We start from the raw sequence: 26,814 nt of genomic DNA on the forward strand, positions 1-26,814 counted from the left end.
AATACAACATAAACATCACAAACAGATCCCTCACCTGAAATACAACATAAACATCACAAACAGATCCCTCACCTGAAATACAACATAAACATCACAAACAGATCCCTCACCTGAAATACAACATAAACATCACAAACAGATCCCTCACCTGAAATACAACATAAACATCACAAACAGATCCCTGACCTGAAATACAACATAAACATCACAAACAGATCCCTCACCTGAAATACAACATAAACATCACAAACAGATCCCTCACCTGAAATACAACATAAACATCACAAACAGATCCCTCACCTGAAATACAACATAAACATCACAAACAGATCCCTCACCTGAAATACAACATAAACATCACAAACAGATCCCTCACCTGAAATACAACATAAACATCACAAACAGATCCCTCACCTGAAATACAACATAAACATCACAAACAGATCCCTCACCTGAAATACAACATAAACATCACAAACAGATCCCTCACCTGAAATACAACATAAACATCACAAACAGATCCCTCACCTGAAATACAACATAAACATCACAAACAGATCCCTGACCTGAAATACAACATAAACATCACAAACAGATCCCTCACCTGAAATACAACATAAACATCACAAACAGATCCCTCACCTGAAATACAACATAAACATCACAAACAGATCCCTCACCTGAAATACAACATAAACATCACAAACAGATCCCTCACCTGAAATACAACATAAACATCACAAACAGATCCCTCACCTGAAATACAACATAAACATCACAAACAGATCCCTGACCTGAAATACAACATAAACATCACAAACAGATCCCTCACCTGAAATACAACATAAACATCACAAACAGATCCCTCACCTGAAATACAACATAAACATCACAAACAGATCCCTGACCTGAAATACAACATAAACATCACAAACAGATCCCTCACCTAAACAACATAAACATCACAAACAGATCCCTCACCTAAACAACATAAACATCACAAACAGATCCCTCACCTAAACAACATAAACATCACAAACAGATCCCTCACCTAAACAACATAAACATCACAAACAGATCCCTCACCTGAAATACAACATAAACATCACAAACAGATCCCTGACCTGAAATACAACATAAACATCACAAACAGATCCCTCACCTAAACAACATAAACATCACAAACAGATCCCTCACCTAAACAACATAAACATCACAAACAGATCCCTGACCTGAAATACAACATAAACATCACAAACAGATCCCTCACCTAAACAACATAAACATCACAAACAGATCCCTCACCTAAACAACATAAACATCACAAACAGATCCCTCACCTGAAATACAACATAAACATCACAAACAGATCCCTGACCTGAAATACAACATAAACATCACAAACAGATCCCTCACCTGAAATACAACATAAACATCACAAACAGGTCCCTCACCTGAAATACAACATAAACATCACAAACAGATCCCCTCACCTGAAATACAACATAAACATCACAAACAGATCCCTCACCTAAACAACATAAACATCACAAACAGATCCCTCACCTAAACAACATAAACATCACAAACAGATCCCTCACCTAAACAACATAAACATCACAAACAGATCCCTCACCTAAACAACATAAACATCACAAACAGATCCCTCACCTAAACAACATAAACATCACAAACAGATCCCTCACCTAAACAACATAAACATCACAAACAGATCCCTCACCTAAACAACATAAACATCACAAACAGATCCCTCACCTAAACAACATAAACATCACAAACAGATCCCTCACCTAAACAACATAAACATCACAAACAGATCCCTCACCTAAACAACATAAACATCACAAACAGATCCCTCACCTAAACAACATAAACATCACAAACAGATCCCTCACCTAAACAACATAAACATCACAAACAGATCCCTCACCTAAACAACATAAACATCACAAACAGATCCCTCACCTAAACAACATAAACATCACAAACAGATCCCTCACCTAAACAACATAAACATCACAAACAGATCCCTCACCTAAACAACATAAACATCACAAACAGATCCCTCACCTAAACAACATAAACATCACAAACAGATCCCTCACCTAAACAACATAAACATCACAAACAGATCCCTCACCTAAACAACATAAACATCACAAACAGATCCCTCACCTAAACAACATAAACATCACAAACAGATCCCTCACCTAAACAACATAAACATCACAAACAGATCCCTCACCTGAAATACAACATAAACATCACAAACAGATCCCTCACCTGAAATACAACATAAACATCACAAACAGATCCCTCACCTAAACAACATAAACATCACAAACAGATCCCTCACCTAAACAACATAAACATCACAAACAGATCCCTCACCTAAACAACATAAACATCACAAACAGATCCCTCACCTAAACAACATAAACATCACAAACAGATCCCTCACCTGAAATACAACATAAACATCACAAACAGATCCCTCACCTAAACAACATAAACATCACAAACAGATCCCTCACCTAAACAACATAAACATCACAAACAGATCCCTCACCTGAAATACAACATAAACATCACAAACAGATCCCTCACCTAAACAACATAAACATCACAAACAGATCCCTCACCTGAAATACAACATAAACATCACAAACAGATCCCTCACCTGAAATACAACATAAACATCACAAACAGATCCCTGACCTGAAATACAACATAAACATCACAAACAGATCCCTCACCTGAAATACAACATAAACATCACAAACAGATCCCTCACCTGAAATACAACATAAACATCACAAACAGATCCCTCACCTGAAATACAACATAAACATCACAAACAGATCCCTGACCTGAAATACAACATAAACATCACAAACAGATCCCTCACCTGAAATACAACATAAACATCACAAACAGATCCCTCACCTGAAATACAACATAAACATCACAAACAGATCCCTCACCTGAAATACAACATAAACATCACAAACAGATCCCTCACCTGAAATACAACATAAACATCACAAACAGATCCCTCACCTGAAATACAACATAAACATCACAAACAGATCCCTCACCTGAAATACAACATAAACATCACAAACAGATCCCTCACCTGAAATACAACATAAACATCACAAACAGATCCCTCACCTAAACAACATAAACCAGGAGTTTTCAAAACCTTTTGACTCAGGTCAGGGTGGCATAGCTCAGGGGTAGAGAAACCGTTATTAGAACACAGAGGGTTCCCGAAGGGTTCCCAGTTCGAATCCGGGCTCCCCCTGAGTTAATGTCGAAGAGTCCTTGAGCAAGACTCTGAACCCCTAATTGCTCCCGGTGAGCAGGTTGGTGCCTTGCATGGTTTCCTCTGACATCAGTTGTATGTATGTGTGTGTGAATGGGTGAATGTAATGCACAATCTCTGTAAAGCGCCTTGGATAAAAGCGCTATATAAATGCACCATTCAGGTCACCCCTGTGATTATAATTACATCTAAAGATGCTTCTCCTCCTCATGTTTGGTGAATGTAGCCTTGGCCAGGAGGAGTTGATGTCTTCAGGCGGTACCCATCGATCATCAGGTGTTTCCACCCTTGAACCGCTACACCCTCCTGATAGCCTAAGCCTTACAAGACTATGGTTTTAGCCCAAGGAATGTTTTTTGTGCAAAACAAGTGCTTGCAATGGATTCAGCAAAATGAAAAGTCCCTAGTTTGACCCCCTCACATGCTACTTTAAAGCCGATTCATGCTTTGCTTTTTATATTTTGTATATTAAGTTAATGGGACACCAACTCTAGCAGCTGATAACACCAATTTAGCTGTGTCTCAGAAAGGTTTGTCATACCCAAATATTATCAACAGATATAGAGCTTTTCAAAAATGGATGGTAACCTTTGCCACCTTTCGGATAGCGACATCTCGTATGGCCCATGGACTATATCAAACAATAGATTTTCTAAATGTTAATTTAGCAGAGCGAAAGGGAGGAATTAAACTTAAAAGGCATGTTTATTTGAACTGTTGGTTCTGGGCCTGTAAACCCAGTTAATGTTTATAGTTTATTTATAGTTATAAAGTATAACTGTTATTGTGTGTGACTCACCCTGGAAGGTAATTAGGTTTACATTCATTAATTAGGTTAAGCCATTAATTAAGTTACGGCCACAAACGTGTGTGTGTGTGTGTGTGTGTGTGTGTGTGTGTGCGTGCGTGCGTGCGTGCGTGCGTGCGTGCGTGCGTGCGTCTCACCCTAGCAGGCCCGACCCCCACAAACATCTGTGTGTGTGTGTGTGTGTGTGTGTGTGTGCGTGCGTGCGTGCGTGCGTCTGTGCATGCGTGCTTTTGTGTGTGTGTGTGTGTGCGTGCATGTGCGTCTCACCGTAGCAGGCCCGACCCCCACAAACATCTATGTGTGTGTGTGTGCGTCTCACCCTAGCAGGCCCGACCCCCACAAACATCTATGTGTGTGTGCGTGCGTCTCACCCTAGCAGGCCCGACCCCCACAAACATCTATGTGTGTGTGTGTGTGTGTGTGTGTGTGTGTGTGTGTGTGCGTGCATGTGCGTCTCACCGTAGCAGGCCCGACCCCCACAAACATCTATGTGTGTGTGTGTGTGTGTGTGTGTGTGTGTGTGTGTGTGTGTGTGTGTGTGTGTGTGTGTGTGCGTCTCACCCTAGCAGGCCCGACCCCCACAAACATCTATGTGTGTGTGTGTGTGTGTGTGTGTGTGTGTGTGTGTGTGTGTGTGTGTGCGTGCGTGCGTGCGTGCGTGTCTCACCCTAGCAGGCCCGACCCCCACAAACATCTCCAGGAACTCTGACCCGTTGACGGTGATGAAGGGAACGTTAGCCTCTCCCGCCGTGGCTTTAGCTAGCAGCGTCTTCCCCGTGCCGGGAGGGCCTGTCAGGATCGCCCCCTAGAGGACAGGACACCACAGCACACGTTGTCAATGTTTTAGTTGTCACTAAACTAAGTGCCACCATGTCAGGGGTGTCCACACTTTTTGAGCGGTGGTCACACCGTCTCCTATACGTGGCCGTGTGTGTGGGTATGCGTCCGTCCGTCCGTCCGTCCGTCCGGCCGTCCGTGTCTGTATGTAGCCTCAAGTCTGCAGTACCTTTTCTGACCACACATGTTAAGGGAGGGGCGCTGTTCTTCAGCCTCAGGCCAGGCACACTCACACTCACATTCACACACACACACATACACACGCACGCACGCACACACACACACACACACACACACACTCACGCAGCTTCCACCGCTCAGTTCACACGAGTGTGATTTTTTTCAATGTGGGCCACATTAGAAACTAGAAGAAGTGCTCTTCCGAGCACAGGTCTCCACCAGCCACGCGTCCTGGTGGTGCTATAATAGGCCAATGTAAAAAGGGTGGCATATGTTCTTCACCGATCTTAGACCTTTCATGGCGCCACCATGAGGCTGATTTCAAAAATTATAAGTGGCATTTCTTCCTCGGCCTAGTGTGCGCGATTTCATGTTAATTGCACTCTGCATTTGTGATGTGAGGCATTTTGTCCAAAATGGACCAATCTTACAAACTTTGAAAGCCAATATCAGCCAATCAGGATGGAATATGGACAATCAGACAGATCCATGTCGATCACATGGCCGTAGAGACACTGTCTACCAATTTGCGTGATTTTTGGACAAAATCTGTAGGAGTAGTGTACAGAAATGGGTTTTGCAAACATCGGCCTCATGGTGGCGCTAGAACAGGGCCATTTGAGAAATGTGGGGCAGAGGTTCTGAATTGGCATCCAGGGAGTGCGCTTACAAAGTTTGAAACTGATGGGTGGAGTTATAGGTGAAACCACGAACCGGCCTGTTATAGCGCCACCATGAGGGCCATTTGAATAATGTGGGGCAGAGGTTCTGAATTGACGGTCGCAATGAAGCCGTGGGCCGCATTTGGCCCCCGAGCCGCACTCTGCATGTGCTGCTTAATTCAGAATTAGTTAATTACCTTAGGGATCTTAGCACCCAGGTACTGGTATATTAATTAACATGTTAATTAGTTATTAATTACCTTAGGTATCTTAGCTCCCAGGTCCTGGTATTGTTTCGGGTTCTTCAAGAAGTTAACGAACTCCATGATCTCCAGCTTGGCCTCCTCGCATCCTGCAACGTCCTTGAACTTCACGTCGATCTCGTCGCGAAGCACCTTGATGATGATAATAATAATAATAATAATAATAATGTGTTATTATTTGTATGGCACCTTTCATGACATGCAGCTCAAGGTGCTTTACAGAGCAAAAGTAAAGCACAAGTGCTTAACAGAAGAGTACAAATGATTAACAATAAAAGCAGAAAATAAAATTAAAATATAAAACATTAAAAACATAACATTTTCAGAACAGACATGAATAACAGCACAGGGATTTAAAAATCAGCCAAAAGCAAGACTGAAGAAATACTGTGGGTCTTGAGCTGTGCTTTAAAGCTATCCACAGAGGATGCCTGTCTTAGGTGTAATGCAAGGGTCTTCAACATGGGGTCCTCAGAGTTACTACAGGGGGTCCTCCAAATCACTGAGTGATAGACACTTTTCTTCTCCTTTTTAACCACTTGAACCATCCATATTCTGAGAACTTAACACATTTGGTGCCAACCCCGAGTTTCCCGAGTTTGGGCCGTTTTTGAAGAAATGTATTAGGCATGATCGCGATCGCTAAATTGCATGTTTAACCCCCATACCAACCCATTCTTTCAAACATGGCAGCCATGTTTGTTTACGTCTGAAGAAAACATAATGGCTGCTAAATCATGAATGCCTGAACGGATTTCCATGCGGATTTTTTTGTTTGAAAGCTGTGAACAGTGTGCACACACATGGTGCATCATCTAGGCATGGGCGTGCACAATCCGTGCACTATAAATTACATGGAGGTCTATGGAGACCATGGCATCGCGGGACATTGAAGAGAAAAAACCATTGCAAGTGCATAAGTGTTAAGCCAAAAATAGCAGATCTATTCACAACGCCTCGCGGCGAGGCGCTGTGAGCTTGTAGATCGGCTATTTTTGGCAAAGAGGTTTGGTGTAGAGGGGAAAAAGAGCAGACTAAGTACAGAGTGAAAGGTCAAGTTTATTAAGTATTGACGGTTCAAGTGGTTAAATATCTGAAAACACAAATTGACATGAATCCAAAATACACTGATGATTGTGCTGTCAAACAATGAAACTATATGGAATCTATGAACAGGTTGTGGGGGTCCCTGCTTCATCTCTCTCTCAACTAAGGGGTCCCTGCTTCATCTCTCTCTCAACTAAGGGGTCCCTGCTTCATCTCTCTCTCAACTAGGGGGTCCCTGCTTCATCTCTCTCTCAACTAAGGGGTCCTTGGCCTGAAAACGTTGAAGACCCCTGGTGTAATGTGAGTTTATTCCAAGCCCTCTGCCCATCGCAGCAGAATGCTGCTTCACTGTACTTCTCTGCTTCATTGTAGGCACATGGAGCAGGTCTGCACTTAGTTAGGGAAAGTTAGCCTATTGCTACATCAATCTGGGAACTAAATCTAAATCAATAGCTTTCTTCACAAATGTGTTCATAAAGGTGTCTACTATCACCTCTGAACTTTGTCAAACCCAACTCCCTTGACATACTTTGTGGGAGCCAATCAAAGTTGGGGGTCTCGGGATACCCAGGGCCTGGGATTAAAGGGGGAACAATTAGAAATGGCCAATATGAACGTATGAGGTGTATAATGAGGGTATTGTTGTGCTGCTGAATCCATTCCAACCATTAGTTATCAGTAAAAATGACTCTTGGCCATAAAATAGGCCTAATTGGCTAAGGCTTAGCCAATCATGTCATTCGAGTTCACCTGTGTCCTGTTAGTCCCTGTTATAAACCCTGTGTTTGAGTGTTCCTTGTCAGATTGTATCATGTTATCATGTGTGTCATGATGTGTGCTTACCTGCCTGATCTTGAATAGTTTTCATGAATTCAAACCCTACTCCAATTTTTTTTTATTGCCAATATTATATGTCTCATGGTCAGACAAAAGTAGCTGTGGCCTATTTTATGGCCAAGGAGTCATTTTAACTGAAAACTAATGGTTGGAATGGATTCAGCAGCCCCAAAATACCCACATTAAACACCTCATACATTCATATTGTCCATTTTTTATTTTTTCCCCCTTTAATCCCAGGCCCTCGGGATACCCAATAACTTTGATTGGCTCCCACAAAGTATGTCAAGGGAGTTGTGTTTGACAAAGTTCAGAGGTGATAGTAGACACCTTTATGAACACATTTGTGAAGAAAGCTAGTGATTTAGATTTAGTTCCCAGATTGGTCTAGCAATAGGCTAACTTTCTCTTACTAACTAGAGGACCTGAGGGGGGGCGGTTTGGAACACTATCTAGGCAGGCAGTCATAGAGGTACGAGGTTGCCAGACCATTGAGAGCTTTTAAAAATGGTATCCCAAGATCTTCTAACCCATTTTTCACCCAGTGCCAATAATCGCCTAAGCTGTTGTGCGACAGCCTTGTATGATGAAGCCTTGTATGATGAAGCAGGGCTTTGCTTTGCGAAGAAACGTACAAATTTGAAACTTGGAGATACAAGGTTTCTTCCCGACAGTGACGACATTTACACCACCGTAGGAGACACGGGGAGAACATGCAATGTTGCTGTGAGGCGACAGCGCTACCGACTGAAAGGGTCAAACTCGTTCTTCTGCTATACCACCAAAATGTGGAACGCCCTACCGAAGGCCTTAAAGGAGTGTGGTTCCCTAGCATCCTTTAAAATCACCTTGAAAAACCACTTACAGGCAGAAGCCATTCGCAACTGGTAATAACAAACCTAGCCCAGCCTCCCCTGACCCTTCTCTGTATTTACCTACTGTATATATTTTTTGGACTGTTTATTTAATTTTTATTTACTTTTTTCCCTGACTATATCTACTGCATAGTACTGTGTTCTATCCGTCTGTCATTCAATGTTATATGAGATACTTCAATGGTTTCCTATGGAAATAAGCGTAGTCTTTTCTAGGATCTCCTTTTAGTTGAACTTGTACCAGTCAACTGTACCGTCATGAAACTGTACCTTTTCTATGCAAACTTCTGATAAAGTCTTCAATCAATCAATCAAACCGTGCCCCCCAATGAGAGCTTTATAAACAAGTATAAAATCAATCCTGAAAAAAACTGTGTAGAGCAGTGTTTCACAACCTTGCATGGGCACACTTTTCATGTCCCAAGAATCCATGGCCACACCAACATAATACAGGGGTGTAAATATGGTCACTGTCGGGAAGAAACCTTGTATCTCCAAGTTTCAAATGTGTACGTTTCTTCACAAAGCAAAGCCCTGCTTCATCATACAAGGCTGTCGCACAACAGTAGTGAAAACAGCAGATCTACAAGCACACAACGCCTCGCACCGCAAGGCGTTGTGTGCTTGTAGATCTGCCGTTTTCACTAAGTTTAAATCATTTTCAAAATGATAAATAAAATACTGGCTTTCAAGCAGTTTCAAGGGGCACACTTGACCCTTCTCAGGGGCACACCAAAGGTCCCCAGGCACAGTGGTTGAGAAACACTGGTGTATTGAGGCTAAGACTGCAGTAATGTGTTCTGCGCTCTCACCTTGGCCGTGGTCTCGCTGACGCTGAACAGCCCGCCCATGCCCCGCCCCCCCGGGCGCCCCCCCGCCCCGGCTGCGCCCCTCCGCAGCATGAACAGCAGGAAGCCAATGATCAGCACTGTGGGGAGCATGCTCAGTAGGAAGGTCCTGCAGAGAGAGGGACACGCAGGGTTAAATATTCAACACATCTACCATCCAGGCGGTTAGCTGACACTCTTAACACTTTCTCAGCCACGGGGAGCCACTTAACACATCTGGTGCCAACCCCGAGTTTGTATTGGTACCACCCCTGTGCCAACCCCGAGTTTCCCGAGTTTGGGCCGCTTTTGGAAAAAAAAGAAAAAAAAGAAAAAAAAATATTTTTTTCTCAAAAATGTTTTTTGGACCTCCAGAAATGTGTTAGGCATGATCGCGATCGCGAAATTGCATGTTTAACTCCCATACGAACCCTTTCTTTCAAACATGGCAGCCATGTTTGTTTACATCTGAAGAAAACATAATGGCTGCTATATCATGAATGCCTGAACGGATTTCCAAGCGTATTTTTTTGTTTGAAAGCTGTGAACAGCCTACACACGTGGTGCATCATCTAGGCATGGGCGTGCATGATCCGTGCACTATGAATTACATGGAAGTCTATGGAGACCATGGCATCTTGGACCTTCAAAGACATTTAATTGATGGCACCAAGCAGGTTAAGTAGTGCATTAACAACTTGTGATTTTTGCAAGTCGACTCGACTCAGTAAAAAGTTGAGTTGAAGTCGACTTTATCGTTTGATGACATCATCACATCACACACGACCCCACAATTATTTTGGGGGGTCCCCAGATGATTAACTTAATGTGAAACATTGTTTTCTCACTCAACTGTAAACAAACCAACATACAGTTTAAGTATAGAAGGTATCTGCACATTTATAAAGTGACAATTTAAGGAATTTTGTGCCAACTGCCAAGTGTAAATTGGTCATTACGATGCCATCAAGGCATGCCAAAATACATTTTAGTCAACTAAATCAACTGTAGATTTAGTCGCCTAAAATCTTATGATATTTAGTCGACTAATATTAGACTAAAACTAAAACTGTTCAGGTGACTAAATTATGACTAAAACTAAAAGACATTTTATTCAAAAGACTATGACTAAAACTAAATCAAAATTTGCTGTCAAAAACAACACTGCATTACTGCTACAATCCTCTAAAATGACAAATTAAACATTGGCCATATAGAGGCAGAAATTGTGAAAATAGCCGATCTACCGGGACATGCTCAGTGAGCATGTAGATCAGCTATTTTCACAATAGAAAGTATTATTCTTTTTTTTTTTTTCAACTTCGACTTTCTCTGGTGGGAGTCGACTTGTGTAATGAAGTCGATTGAGTCGACTTGTCGACTTTTTCGTTAATGCCCTAGTATTAAGACCGCCGTTGTCTACTGTTTGATCGAGCTACGGCTGCTAAAAGCTGCTGGGAGACTGAATAACCCGGAAACAAAACACCCCTTCCCCATCCGGTCCCATTTAACTGCAGAAGAAGAAACGCCGCTTTCCTCTGCCCCTAGGTTTCCCCAGGCCTGCTGAGCAGGAGGTGGGGAGGAGTGTGGAGCCAAAACTGTCTCAATAGCGCAGTCCTCCCACTCAGGACAAGGCGGTACTGCAGCTGAAAATGCTCTGAAAGCCAGGCAGAAATGACAGGGGCTCTGTATTCAGGAGTGGTAATGTAGCCTCAAACCTTTTGAAAAACGTTTTTGGGACACAAAAAATGTTATATAAATTATTTTTAAATGCATGGTGTAGGACCTTATACTTACACTTATACTGCCATAGTTTTGCCATAACTAATGTAGATCAACATGCCAGGCTCTTTCTTATTTTATTTAGCAGATTTCCGATGGCTCCCGCATGAAGTCAACCGATATGTCCTTACAGCTTTCCATCTGGGTAACACATCTAACTCTTGAGCACCATTTATACTTCACCATGTGACGGAGTCGGACGCCGGAAATAGCAGATCTGCTATTTTCAGTAGAATAGGACACGTTAGTGTTTGTTTAAATATAAATGATATGTGTATTATGGTCTCACCCGTCACTCCACATTAACCCATTTAGACCTAGAATTATTGAATGCTTTAACCGGTGAAAAATAGCAGATATACAAGCTCACAGCGTGGCAGATCTGTAGATCTGCTATTTTTGAAAAGGTCGTGAAAATGTGTGCAAATCTTTGAATATTATGCATTTTCAAAGCGAACGTTTGTAACTCAAATTTTGCTTCTGGGTGGTCCCTGGAACTAAATATTTTTAGATGGGGGTCCGTGGCCAAATAAATATCAGTTTGGGGGTCCTTCACATGAAAAAGTTTGAGAACCACTGACATAGTAGTCTCTCAAGAACAGACTAACTGAGCTCCAGTTAAGTGAAAAGGACCTTTTCTTTGACGATGGCTATAGCCAGATTGCTGACATCGAAACATAGGGTTTTTCAAAAAATCTTAAAAGGATTCAAAAGACACTTATAGAATCGGGTCAAAATTCAAATTTTCACGATTTAAAAAAAATAGCAGATTATACAAGCTCGCAGCGCGGCACTTGGTGCTGCGCTGTGAGCTTGTATATCTGCTATTTTTCAATAGTTAAAGCTTAAAATAATGATACATAATAATGTGTACGCGTTCTAAATGTACTCACTCACCCATCACTCTCAGTTGAGTAGACCACAGGCAGTCTGTTCTCTCCCTCGATGCCCAGCTCGTACTGACAGCTCTTCAGGTTAATAACTCACCCATCACTCTCAGTAGAGTAGACCACATTAATATAAATCTAAATGATAGTATGTGTAGTATGGTCTCACCCATCACTCTCAGTAGAGTAGACCACACTAATATAAATCTAAATGATAGTATGTGTAGTATGGTCTCAGTAGAGTAGACCACATTAATATAAATCTAAATGATAGTATGTGTAGTATGGTCTCACCCATCACTCTCAGTAGAGTAGACCACACTAATATAAATCTAAATGATAGTATGTGTAGTATGGTCTCAGTAGAGTAGACCACATTAATATAAATCTAAATGATAGTATGTGTAGTATGGTCTCACCCATCACTCTCAGTAGAGTAGACCACACTAATATAAATCTAAATGATAGTATGTGTAGTATGGTCTCAGTAGAGTAGACCACATTAATATAAATCTAAATGATAGTATGTGTAGTATGGTCTCACCCATCACTCTCAGTAGAGTAGACCACACTAATATAAATCTAAATGATAGTATGTGTAGTATGGTCTCAGTAGAGTAGACCACACTAATATAAATCTAAATGATAGTATGTGTAGTATGGTCTCAGTAGAGTAGACCACACTAATATAAATCTAAATGATAGTATGTGTAGTATGGTCTCAGTAGAGTAGACCACACTAATATAAATCTAAATGATAGTATGTGTAGTATGGTCTCACCCATCACTCTCAGTAGAGTAGACCACACTAATATAAATCTAAATGATAGTATGTGTAGTATGGTCTCAGTAGAGTAGACCACACTAATATAAATCTAAATGATAGTATGTGTAGTATGGTCTCAGTAGAGTAGACCACACTAATATAAATCTAAATGATAGTATGTGTAGTATGGTCTCAGTAGAGTAGACCACACTAATATAAATCTAAATGATAGTATGTGTAGTATGGTCTCAGTAGAGTAGACCACACTAATATAAATCTAAATGATAGTATGTGTAGTATGGTCTCACCCATCACTCTCAGTAGAGTAGACCACAGGCAGTCTGTTCTCTCCCTCGATGCCCAGCTCGTACTGACAGCTTTCCAGGTTCCTCTCAAAGGTGTCCACACTGCCGATGTTGAACCACACGTACTGCTGGAGAAGTAGAATAAACACTACTATTATTACCAGTAAGACTCCATAATCGGGAGATAAGCTACCGTCACATCGCATAGACGACCTTTAGAAGGCAATGGTAGCCAATCAGGAGGGAATATGGGAAATGGGACAGATCCATGTTGATGACATGACTGTAGAGATACTGTGTGCCGCTTTGCGTGATTTTAGGGCAAAATCTGTAGGAGCAGTGTCCAAAGATTTGTTTCGCAAGAATCGGCCTCATGGTGGCGCTAGAAGAGGGGCATGTGAGAAATGAGGGGTGGGGGTTGTGGTTTGGCAGCCAAGGAGTGTGTGTGTGTGTGTGTGTGTGTGTGTGTGTGTGTGTGTGTGTGTGTGTGTGTGTGTGTGTGTGTGTGTTAAGTTTGGCATGGATCGGGTCTCAACGGTGGCGGATATGAGTAGATGGAAACCTAGTGGTGCAGAGACAAACTAAAAGTGTCCAATGGTCAGTGCAATAAAATGGGTGACAGAGCTGTTGAAATGTGCACGTTGTTTTAACCGATTTAGTGCCGCCGACATGAAAGGGTTAATTGTCCAGGGTGCCGTTCGCTTTCTCCGTCCGCAGCCAGTCTCTTATTTTGAAGGCGGAAGTAGATCGCGCTCACAATTCCTACTTGACGATGTTGGAGATTGACCCGGAACTAGTTCTGGTCCCAAACGTAAACAGTGATGGAAGATGGATGCCTTTATGCTTGTGCTATTTTAGCCAGAATCCAATGCCATCCTTGGCATCAAAAGTGTTTTTTGGAGAAAATGGACTGTAAAGATAATAATAATAATAAAGCTTTATTTGTATAGCACCTTTCATGACATGAAATGCAGCTCAAAGTGCTTTACAGAGCAGAAAATGAAGCACAGTTACTTAACAGAAAAAATAAAATACACATGAATACAATAAAGCAGAACAATAAAAACATAAAACATTGAAGAACAATTTCAGAACAGTGTGGACGTCAATAGCATCAAAGAGATAAAAAAATAATTCAGCTAAAAGCAAGAGTAAAGAAATAGGTCTTGAGCTGTGCTTTAAAGCTATCCACAGAGGCTGCCTGTCTTAGGTGTAGTGGGAGTTTATTCCAAACTGTCGGTCCGTAGAAGCAGAAAGCTGCTTCCCCGTATTTTTTATATTTCATTTTAGGCACATCGAGTAGGTCAGCACTAGAAGACCAGATGAGAAAGACCGTTGGTTTCTATGGGATGGGATCACTATTGTGTGCACGTGGATGCGCGATGATGATGAATCAGCGACTTCACCCGTGCCAGGGCTTTTCACCGGACGGTAGGTAGCCAGGCCAGCTTTACTGTATATACAGTATATTTCGCACGACATCGGCAATCTAGATACCTTTTAATATTTTGCGAGACATCGCGGGATCGGCACTAATCAGGTTAAACACTCACCCCGTCCATAGGACTCTTCCCCGGAGAGAAGATCACTCTGACGTAGCGCTTGTTCACCACCTCCAGACGCTCCACCTGCACGCACGCACACACAAACACACACGCACGCACACACACACACACACACACACACACACACATGCAAACAAACGTTAGAGTGCTGTCATATTTAGTACCAATAGTCAGGGAATATTAATAAAACATGGGAATGAATTCCTTACCAAACGATTTCTTCACCAAGGTGTCTAGTAACATATGTAACAAAGATTGAAATTCAACATCCCTAGGAGAATCTTTGACAGCTAGGGTAATTCTGGGTCTCATTCATTTACTATACACTATAAGGAAAAAAATGACTCCCAAAACTCTGTTTAAGTGGGATGTGAGGGGTCAAACTAGGTGTTTTTAATGATTCAGAATCCATTGCAAGCATTTGTTTTGCACGAAAAAAAAAGAAAAGAAAAAAAAAACACTCCTTGGGCTAAAAATGGACCCCACAAAACGATGGTTTAGTGATGAATCATCACTTTTCACAGATATGTTACTAGACACGTTTACGAACACATTGGTGAAGAAATTGTTTGGTAAGGAATGTATTCCCAGCTTTTTTTTATTTTTTTATCCAACAATTTTGTAACACATTTTTCACCCAGTGCCAATTGCCTATGTAATCTTGGGCTCTGCTCTCCCTCTGCCACGCCTGGGGAGACAACGGACTAACCTCATGTTTCCTTCTATGCATGAGGAGTTCAAGTTGCTTCTTTTCACCTGACAGTGGGTATCTATCTTCACAATCGAACCCAGTTCGATTTGTGCGTCTTGCCACATGTGGTAAAAACTCAATATGTGTTTTCAGATATTTAACCACTTGAACCGTCAATACTTAATAAACATGACCTTTCACTCTGTACTTAGTCTGCTCTTTTTTCCCCTCTACACCAAAGCTCTTTGCCAAAAATAGCCGATCTACAAGCTCACAACGCCTCGCAGTGAGCTTGTAGATCTGCTATTTTTGGCTAAAGTTCTCCCAATATGGACACTAGGGTTCAAGTGGTTAATATAAAAAAGGAGGAAATTCTTTTTTTCTATCACACAAAGATGTGGAGGACCCCCTGTGGTAACTCTGGGGACCCCCTGTTGAAGACCCCTGCTTTGTATGATAAACATAAATTATACAACAGGTAGTCGGGCTCTCAATGGAAAACAGGCTCTCCAACCGTGCATATAACGAGCACTACTGCACTGTCTCTCATCAAGTAAAGAAATCAGCTGCGTTGGTCACGAAAGACCGCAAGCGCTCCTCTCTCCCCACACTATGCTAGGCGGCTAGGCTAGTGGTTTTCATGTGACGTTCAGGGACATAGTAGCCAAATGTGGCCATTAAAAGATTACAAATTCCTATCGAATATCTTAATTACAATGAAATGAAGTTGACGTGTTTTTTTTTTTTTCTTAATTTTTATCCCACAATTTTGTAACCCATTTTTCACCCAGTGCTAATTTCCTATGTAATCCTGGGCTCTGCTCTCCCTCTGCCGCGCCAAGGGAGACAACGGACTGACCTCATGCTTCCTTTTATGCATGAGGAGTCCAAGTTGCTTCTTCTCACCTGACAGTGGAGATTTCCCTGGTTTGGACGTAGCGCGTGGAAGGAACACGTTATTCCAACCAGTTCCTTTCCCCTCCATCAGGCGCCCCGGCTGGCCAGGGGGAGGCATTATTGAGACCAGGATTACGTGCATGTTTTTGTGAGGGTATCAACCCTAGGAGACACGGGGAGAACATGCAAACTCCACACAGAAAGGCCCTATCGCCAACCCCACCTAGGGTGTGGGCGCTGATGACGCGGAGGAGGAACACGCCGCCAGCGCCCACAGCGTCCCCCGGCGGGAATCGAACCCAGGACCTTCTAGCTGTGAGGCGAAGCACTAACCACTGCGCCACCGTGCCTGACGTGTTTTTTTTTTAAGGGCAACAGTTGTATAATCGCAATATTACACTCGAGGGTCTACACTCCAGCCCTTCCTACGGAACTCGCCTGTCGGCTCGTTCCTGCGGTAAGGCTGTCGTGCAGGATAACCGTGTTATATGCACACCCTCGAGTGTAATATTGCTTTAGGGCTGTCACGATTATGACATTTTACATGACGATTAATTGTCACTCAAATAATTGCGATTAACGATTTAATGGTGTTTTTGTCATTGACTATTACATTTCTGTTTGGCTTTTAGTCTTTGAAGTTGCACATGGTAGATATGACACATAACCTAAATATACAAAGAAATTACTGACATATTTGACAACTTACTACTTAAAAAATAACTTTGATAATGGAAATAGCCGATCTACAAGCTCACAACGCGTCGCGATGCGACGCGTTGTGAGCTTGTAGATCGGCTATTAACACTATTTCTGACATTTTTCAACATTCACGATTATGACGATTATGACAAAATAACTGCGATAATGTCAAATAATCACGATTAGACGATTATGTAATAATTGTGACAGCCCTAGTGTCCCACACATAATGCTACAGTAAATTCTGGTGGAAGCAGGAGGATAGGATGTAAACATAAACAACGTACCACTCCTTTGGAGAGGAAGTTGTTGACGAAGTCCTTCCAGGTGACCTCCCGTCCTCCGTCCCTCAGGAAGAAGTAATAAGCAACGGCCGTCCAGAAGGCAGTGGAGCCCAGCATGTAGAGACGGAACTCTTTATCATCCCAGGGGATGTCCCCCTGCACGCACACGCACACACACACACACACGCACACGCACACGCACGCACGCACGCACGCACGCACGCACGCACGCACGCACGCACGCACGCACGCACGCACGCACGCACGCACGCACGCACGCACGCACGCACGCACGCACGCACGCACGCACACACACACACACACACACACACACACACACACACACACACACACACACACACACACACACACACACACACACACACACACACACACACACACACACACACACACACACACACACACAAAGGAAGAAGTAATAAGCAACGGCCGTCCAGAAGGCAGTGGAGCCCAGCATGTAGAGACGGAACTCTTTATCATCCCAGGGGATGTCACCCTGCACGCACACACACACACACACACACACACACACGCACACGCGCACACACACACACCTGCGTGGCGCTAGAACAGGCCCATGTGAAAAATGTGGGGCAGAGGTTCTGAACTGGTATCCAGGGAGTGTGTGTGCACAGTTTGGCAGAGACCGGGCCGCGACGCGCTGTGAGCTTGTAGATCAGTTATTTTTTTGGCAAAGACATTTTGATCGAGAGGCATTATCAACTACATATATTATAAGTACCTTTTACCAATATTATAGAGGGTTTAAGTGGTACCGGATATGCAGCTCTGCAAATAAAAGGTGAATTGATCCCAGTGCATGACAGAGGACGATATCACGATACATTAAATCTTCACAATACGATTATAGTGTTTTTTTATCACGATAAACGATAATATCACTTATCGTCCCATCCCTGATGTCACCTAGAACGCTGCTCCTCATTGGCTAAGGGCTCTGCCTTTGTACTGTCGGTAATTCTTTTGAGGAGAATAAACTTGACTTATAAAGTTTTGGTATAACATACTGGCCTCGCCTTTCATATAAGCCCCTTTTCGACTGCAGTTTTAGCACCACACCACACCACACCAAACCACACTACACCGCACCACATAAATATATCTACATTTTCCATTACACAAAAGTACCCCTATCGATAAGAAACAAATTGACCCTTTTAACTCATTTAGTGCCTATTCCGAACAAGTTCGGCTTTTCTTCGGCAAAACACTTTTTTATTTTATTTTTTTTACTCACCCTGAGCTGCTTGGACCAACGTGGGTGGTCCTGTCTCGTCCAGCGCTTTCCAACGAGCCATTTTAGATGGTCCGACGATTTATTCCATTGAAAATGGTTTAAAATAAAGTTTAGACCCCCCCTAATGTTCACTGAATGTTCACTGTCGGCGGCGCGACGTATTCCAGTGTGCCTATCCCGAACTAGTCCGGCTTTTTTAATAAAATGAATAAAATAATCCGAGGCCGCACCAAGCCTGGCTCTAAATTTAAAATCTAGGCTGCCGACCGAAAGCCCTTTCCACCGGCCCGTAATCGGGTAACGCCGCCGCATTGCGCCGCCGAATCCAATACAAACTCACATCTTTGAAGCCCTTTTTCTCTGAACTGTGTTCTCTGTGGAAGCTGGAAGGTTTTATTTACGGCTAAATCGCAAATCGGGCTTCTAAATTGTGATAGCTTATAGCAATCCTGTTGCTATTTTCATCCGGGTCTTTTGTGTCTCATGCACAAACATGTACACGCGCGTCACTGCCACGTGGGTCCCTGTATGTTACTACGCTCGTCTATGAGAGAGACGCTGGCCACTCAACAGACCTTGGGTGCCCCCAAGTGGCCTGGCACTGGAAGCGTTAACTGTGATTATAATACAATATAAATTTGTATTACAACTATCCTAATTATAATGTACTGTAATGGATTATAACTGTGATTATAATACATTATAAAGTATTAATGTATTACTATGATAATTAAAATACACTATAATAGATTATAATAGTGGTTATAACACAATAGAATCAATTATCATGTATTACAACTATATCCTGGTGGTCTAAATGAAAAGTCAGTGAGTGATCAGTCATTATGAAGTGTTTGGCCCTGTTTGGCCTAGCTCAGACCTACTCTAGACTCTAGAGTGGATACTTTTTAGTACCCCGTTTAGTACCACTTTCACACCACTCTACCCAGGTCTTTGTAGTGGAAAACCTGGCACAAGTGGGCGGTGTGGTGTGGAGTGGTGTGGAGTTGGGCCAGTGGAAAAGGGACTATAGAGCCCACAATGACAACAATAATAACAACATTACCTTCTGCATACGGGTGTACCAGTTGGAGTCGTCTTTGCGTCCTCCTCGTTTACCACCTCCCGATGCCCCGCCCCCTCCTCCTGAAGCTCCGCCCCCTCCTCCTGAAGCTCCACCTCCTCCTCCTCCTGAAGCTCCTCCCCCTCCTCCTCCTGCTGTTCTCCCATTGGCTGTCTGGTTGTCGGGCGGCTTGGACTCTTCAACGAGAGCAACAGCACAACATCAGTAGGTTAACAGTGTGACACTGGTTTTACACCCTAACTCAGGGGTCTCCAACGCTTTCAGGCCGAGGACCCCCTAGCTGAGAGAGAGATGAAGCAGGGACCCCCACAACCTTTTCGTAGATTCCATATAGTTGCATTGTTTGACAGCACAATCATCAGTGTATTTTGGATTCATCTCAATGTGTGTTTTCAGATATTTAACCACTTGAACCGTCAATAATTAATACACTTGACCTTTCACTCTGTACTTAGTCTGCTCTTTTTCCCCTCCACGCCAAAGCTCTTTGCCGAAAATAGCCGATCTACAAGCTCACAACGCCTCGCGCTGCAAGGCGTTGTGAGCTTGTAGATCTGCTATCTTTGGCTAAAGTTCTCCAAATATATGGACACTTCAAAATGGCCCCCAAGTTCCTCACAGCCAAGTTACTAAATGTCTAGTGCACGGATCAATTTTTAGTGCACGGATCGTGCCAAACATGGCTGCCATTTTGAAAGATGTGTTTGTTTGTTTTTTTAATACTTTATTTGGTCAAACAACATGTTTCATAGATACCTGTATATATATATATATATATATATATATGTTTTTTTTACATGTCATGTCCTTTGTAGACACCTTGACCATTTTTATTTTTATTTTCTCTTTTTTAACACGTGTACCAAACCCCATCACCCACACAACAACAAGACAAAACACTACACAAAGACCAAATACATAAGAATTACATAAAATAAAATAAATTAAATTAAAGAGTCTTTTTTTGTTTGATGTTTGTGACTGAAATACTTTTGGTTGGAACAAAAATAAAGATAAAATGGACAGAAACAAAAGGGGAGGGTTATGTGGGCCTGTTTAAAAGATAAGAGGCCCACCTTTTTTCAAATACATTTTCCTTACCATTTATTTTATATGTCACCTTCTCCATAGAGTACATGTCCTCCATTTTTTCCAACCATTTATCCACCCTGGGAGGTTCCAAACTTTTCCAACCCCTTGATATTTGTTTGAGTGCTGTAATTCTCAAAATCCAAAAGAGATATAGATCTCTGCTCTGCATACTTTGGGGACGTGTTCCCAGAAGTATATTGTGGTTTTGTAAATAGATGTGTTTGTTATGGGGCTAAACATGCAATGTTGTGATTGCGATCATGCCTAATACATTTTAGGCATTTTTGGAAAAAAAATTGAAAACAAAAAAACTCGGGAAACTCGGGCCTTGACAGTCAATATAAAAAAGGAGAAAAAACTTTCTATCACTCAAAGATTTGGAGGACCCCCTGAAGTAACTCTGTTGAAGAACCCTGTTGAAGACCCCTGTCCTAACTTATGAAATACCAGCCTTTGGTGGAACGTATTATTATGGCCATGGGATATAACTGTCAACTTATTGACTACTTATAGTGTTTGGGAGTCTGGGCCACGTTCACATACTTGTGCTTGCAAAAGACAAAAAAAAAAAAAAAAAGTTGGTTAAATGCTGTTCTGTCTCAGCTATCATGGGCAGTCTGTCTATCTGGAGATTCTTTTTAGAAGATTAGGTGCATGGTCTACCTATATTATATATATATTTTTCCTAGATTGATATTCCGAAGCATTAGTCATATTGTTGTTGAAGTACCGACATAATCTTATTGTATTGATGTATTTCCTGCTTATTGTAAATCGCTTTGGATTAAAGGTGTCTGCTAAATGCCTAAACTGTAAACCGGAGAAGACCATGTTTCATTTATCCTTGAGTAGCTGAAGGTAAAACACACTGTATACACTCAGTATGTCATCAATGTGCTGAAGGTAAAACACACTGTATACACTCAGTATGTCATCAATGTGCTGAAGGTAAAACACACTGTATACAGTATGTCATCAATGTGCTGAAGGTAAAACACACTGTATACAGTATGTCATCAATGTGCTGAAGGTAAAACACACTGTATACAGTATGTCATCAATGTGCTGAAGGTAAAACACACTGTATACAGTATGTCATCAATGTGCTGAAGGTAAAACACACTGTATACAGTATGTCATCAATGTGCTGAAGGTAAAACACACTGTATACAGTATGTCATCAATGTGCTGAAGGTAAAACACACTGTATACACTACAGTATGTCATCAATGTGCTGAAGGTAAAACACACTGTATACAGTATGTCATCAATGTGCTGAAGGTAAAACACACTGTATACACTACAGTATGTCATCAATGTGCTGAAGGTAAAACACACTGTATACACTACAGTATGTCATCAATGTGCTGAAGGTAAAACACACTGTATACACTACAGTATGTCATCAATGTGCTGAAGGTAAAACACACTGTATACACTACAGTATGTCATCAATGTGCTGAAGGTAAAACACACTGTATACACTACAGTATGTCATCAATGTGCTGAAGGTAAAACACACTGTATACAGTATGTCATCAATGTGCTGAAGGTAAAACACACTGTATACAGTATGTCATCAATGTGCTATCTTTCCCTCTGTGTGTTAATAAGCATGAGCAGCAGCTGTATCTGGTATGACCATATGATGTAACCTTCTTCTGATTTGGATCCATCTGTGCAGATCCTAATACAATAATTCAAGTGCGTGCGTGCGTGCGTGCGTGTGTGTAACATTGTGTGTAGTACCTGTGGTCTCGTTGTTTTGAGGGGTTTTCTTGCTGTCAGGGAAATACTTCTCAAAACCTGACGGAGGAAATACATTACAATTAATTACAACTGTCAATTCATACATTAATTAATACATTCATTCATTTATTCTGTTTTGACGGCTATTGTTGCCATTTACAATAAAACAATGACATTATTTTAGGACAGTTTTCCCCCATAATGAAATGCCCAAAATAGGCAAAAAAAATTCCTCTAAGAATTAAACTGATTTGATGGTTTATGACGCGCACCAATGACACATAATAAAGGGTTAATTTAAAAACTGTTGAGGACGGACGGACGGACGGACGGACGGACGGACGGACGGACGGACGGACGGACGGACGGACGGACGGACGGACGGACGGACGGACAGACAGACAGACAGACAGACAGACAGACAGACAGACAGACAGACAGACAGACAGACAGACAGACAGACAGACAGACAGACAGACACACACAGCTATGATGCATTGAACATAAGTATATGGTTAATGTAGTCTTCTGTTGTGAGGTGTGTGTGTGTGTGTGTGTGTGTGTGTGTGTGTGTGTGTGTGTGTGTGTGTGTGTGTGTGTGTGTGTGTGTGTGTGTGTGTGTGTGTGTGTGTGTGCGTGCGTGTGTGTGTGTGTGTGTAGAGTTGTGTACCTTTGGGAGGTTTAGAGCAGTGTGTGTTGAAGTCTCTCACAGCGCTGGTGCACACTGCCCCCTGTTGGCTCCATACCTGTAACTACACCAACAGAAAACACAAGGACATTATAATGAATCTTACCACTGTGTATTTGTTTATTTGGGTCTGTCTTGTTTAACAATGACAGTGAGATACTTGTTGCACTAACTAGCATTGACTGCTTTGGTCTCTTTTTTGTAAGACACTTTATGTATATATACTTATATTTAATTCGCCCCCTCTATTGATGCACCTTCTCTTTATCGGTACTGTACTGCTCTTGTTTTTTCCTCTTATCTATCTTTTCCTACTTCTCTGTAACTTTGTAAATAACTGTATACTGCTGTGCTACAACTGGACAACTGAATTTCCCCCTTGGGATAATAGAGGTATCTATCTATCTAGGTAAATAAAACGTCAGGGCAGGTGAAGTTGGCTTTCAGGTTGCCCGACCGGGCAAGTGCTCATTTGAGAGGCGACACAACAGTCTATAAACACAACACCAGATATCTGTCTAAACACCTAAACGTGGCCAGAGCACTATTTACCTATAATGTGCTGTTTTTACTGTGGCTACTGTGTGAAACCATAGTCATATTCAATCATAGCTACAGTATGTACAGTAGGTATTTGGATTTGGAGGTATTGAGGTGTGAAGTATTTTTATCGCACAGGCCCAGAAAGTAAAGAAATAAGTGTTGAATTGAGCGGTAATTAAAATCTTTACCTATCATTTTATAATGGACGTTGTACTTTTCGGGCAAGTGGGCATGACCTTTGGGCAAGTAGAACATGACCTGTACTGCTTGCCCCATGGGCAAGTGCCTCTGGGACCTTAGTGTCAACCCCTGTGTCATATCTGCCATGTGCAGCTTAAAGCCTACAAGCCAAACCCAGATTTGGCTGTAAAAAAGGCTCACATTCGTTCTCCTGCTATACCACTAACATGTGGAACGACCAGTGTTGGGGAAGTTAACGTTACATGTAACTGTGTTACGTAACTAAGTTACATTTTGCTGTCACTTGCTGGTAACTGAGTTACATTCATATTCCTGTAACTAGTGAAGTAACTGAGATAACTATTGAAGACAGCAGCCGTCCGCAACTGGGAATAAATACTAACCCAGCCCAGCCCGGCCCAGCCCTCCCCTGCCCCTTCTTTGTAGTCTATATACTTTCTGTTTGCCTTACTGTTTCTTGTTCTTTCTTATTATTTTCTGACTATATCTATTGCATAGTACTGTGTTCTATTCGTCTGTCATTCAATGTTATATGAGATACTTTAATGGTTTCCTGTGGAAATAAGCTTAGTCTTTTCTAGGATCGCCTTTTAGTAGACCTTGTACCAGTGAACTGTACCGTCATGAAACTGTACCTTTTCCTATGCAAACTTCTAATAAAGTATTCAATCAATCAATCAATCAATCAAACCTGACAAACTACTTCCTGAAGGTCAAGGGTGTTCACGATCACAACACCAGAGGCAGCTCCACTAATCATGTTCAACCCAGATTTAACACTATAAAAGGCTCTAATTTGTTCTCCTGCTATACCACCAACATGTGGAACGCCCTTCCGCGTTCCACATGCCTTAAAGGAGAGCATCCCTAGCCTCCTTCAACATTGGTCTGAAAAGTCACCTTCAGGCGGCTGCTACTCGTGACTTGTGAATAGACTAAGCCCCATGCCCCCCCCCCCCCCCACCCCCCCCACACCACACACACCTTTACCAATAATGTTTCTGCTTTTGTAATTGATGGTATCCTATGCATAGTACTGTGTTCTATCCATCTGTCTTTCAATGTTATATGAGATACATAAAGTGGTTCCTGTGTAAATAAGCCATAACGATTACTAGGATCTCCTTTTAGTTGACCTTGTACCAGTGATTTGTGTTATGAAACTGTACTTTTTCCTATTGCAAATTTCTAATACATTATTCAATCAATCAATCAAACAATCAATCAACCAACCAATCAATCAATCAATCTAACCACCTGCCCACTATAGCAAGACATCAGAGACACATGACCAACATAAAACTCCCATACACCTACTGCACATACAGTATGAAACAGAGCTGCTATATACAAATGCTGCTATTTTGTTCCAAAAGCTTTATACCCTGTATAGATAACATGTCACAATTGAACCGTCAATACCTAATAAACTTGACCTTTCACTCTGTACTTAGTCTGCACTTTTTCCCCTCTACACCAAAGCTCTTTGCCAAAAATAGCAGATCTACAAGCTCACAATGCCTCGCAGTGAGCTTGTAGATCTGCTATTTTTGGCTAAAGTTCTCAGAAAATGGACGCTAGGGTTCAAGTGGTTAATATAAAAAAGGAGAAAAAAAAGCTTCTATCACACAAAGATTTTGGAGGACTCTGAGGACCCCCTAGGGCAGGGGTCTTCAACAGGGGTCCGGGACCCCAGAGTTACTACAGGGGGGTCCTCCAAATCTTCCAATCCTCACAACTCACAACGCCTCGCGCTGTGAGGCGTTGTGAGTTTGTAGATCTGCTATTTTCGGCAAAGAGCTTTGGTGTAGAGGGGAAAAAGAGCAGACTAAGTACAGAGTGTCAAGTTTATTAAGTATTGACGGTTCAAGTGGTTAAATATCTGAAAACACAAATTGACATGAATCCAAAATACACTGATGATTGTGCTGTCAAACAATGAAACTATATGGAATCTATGAACAGGTTGTGGGGGTCCCTGCTTCATCTCTCTCTCAACTAAGGGGTCCTTGGCCTGAAAACGTTGAAGAGCCCTGCTCTAGGGGGTCCCGGACCCCCTGTTGAAGACCCCTGAACTAGAATAATAATCAAACCAACCTGTCTTGTAGTGGTGACATTAGCAGGTATTATTGATCTCAGGAGGTTCCTGAGTCCCAGTGATAAACGCAGGTATCGATGAGCCATGCTGGAGGATAATCACTGATCACTGGTCAATACTGTCCCGTCCATGTGATCGATCACCTGCACGCTGCTCTGGTGGATCTATAAATCGGTCATTTAGATCATGTAAACATCTGTTTGTGTTTCTGGTCGCTCATAACCTCACACCGCCGCCATCTTTACTGTTATCCAACGGATGGGACGTCATGACGCACAATGACGCATCATACGACGCGACGCAGCGTTCTTGTTCTTCTTCGCTGCCTGCGGTAGAGGGAGGGAGAGTAGTCACAGCGCCCCCTACTCAACTAAACTTTATTTAGGGAGCTTTCGTTTTTTATTGAAGGTAGTTACAGGAGCAAAGCAAATATATAAGCCCTGATATAAAATGCCATGACCCTCCCTCTCAGTTTGGGGGAAAATCAATGACCCTCCCCAGGCTTTAAACAAAAAA

At 42.2% G+C, this 26,814-nt stretch overlaps 1 protein-coding gene across 3 annotated transcripts in view; it reads right to left on the reverse strand.

Moving 5' to 3' along the window:
• The window catches only part of afg3l2 (AFG3-like AAA ATPase 2), a 38,547-nt gene extending 12,020 nt beyond the window's left edge, over nucleotides 1-26,527 (reverse strand). Inside the window, exons 1-10 of one of the 3 annotated variants that reach the window (XM_080726667.1) lie at nucleotides 26,298-26,527; nucleotides 23,439-23,514; nucleotides 22,769-22,825; nucleotides 19,910-20,103; nucleotides 17,568-17,720; nucleotides 14,979-15,053; nucleotides 13,429-13,553; nucleotides 9,671-9,815; nucleotides 6,097-6,231; nucleotides 4,825-4,962 (exon numbers count right to left, since the gene is read on the reverse strand). In XM_080726667.1, the coding sequence (XP_080582793.1) occupies nucleotides 4,825-4,962; nucleotides 6,097-6,231; nucleotides 9,671-9,815; nucleotides 13,429-13,553; nucleotides 14,979-15,053; nucleotides 17,568-17,720; nucleotides 19,910-20,103; nucleotides 22,769-22,825; nucleotides 23,439-23,514; nucleotides 26,298-26,384 (1,185 nt within the window). In that variant the 5' untranslated portion in view covers nucleotides 26,385-26,527. Of the gene's footprint in view, nucleotides 1-4,824; nucleotides 4,963-6,096; nucleotides 6,232-9,670; nucleotides 9,816-13,428; nucleotides 13,554-14,978; nucleotides 15,054-17,567; nucleotides 17,721-19,909; nucleotides 20,104-22,768; nucleotides 22,826-23,438; nucleotides 23,521-26,297 lie in introns of all 3 variants that reach the window. The other 2 variants (XM_080726666.1, XM_080726665.1) reach the window with 2 other exon arrangements.
• Between the last annotated feature and the right edge of the window lie 287 nt (nucleotides 26,528-26,814).

Source organism: Nannobrachium achirus (genome assembly GCF_963921795.1).
Source record: "Nannobrachium achirus genome assembly, chromosome: 5".
In the NCBI taxonomy this organism is placed as follows: domain Eukaryota; kingdom Metazoa; phylum Chordata; class Actinopteri; order Myctophiformes; family Myctophidae; genus Nannobrachium; species Nannobrachium achirus.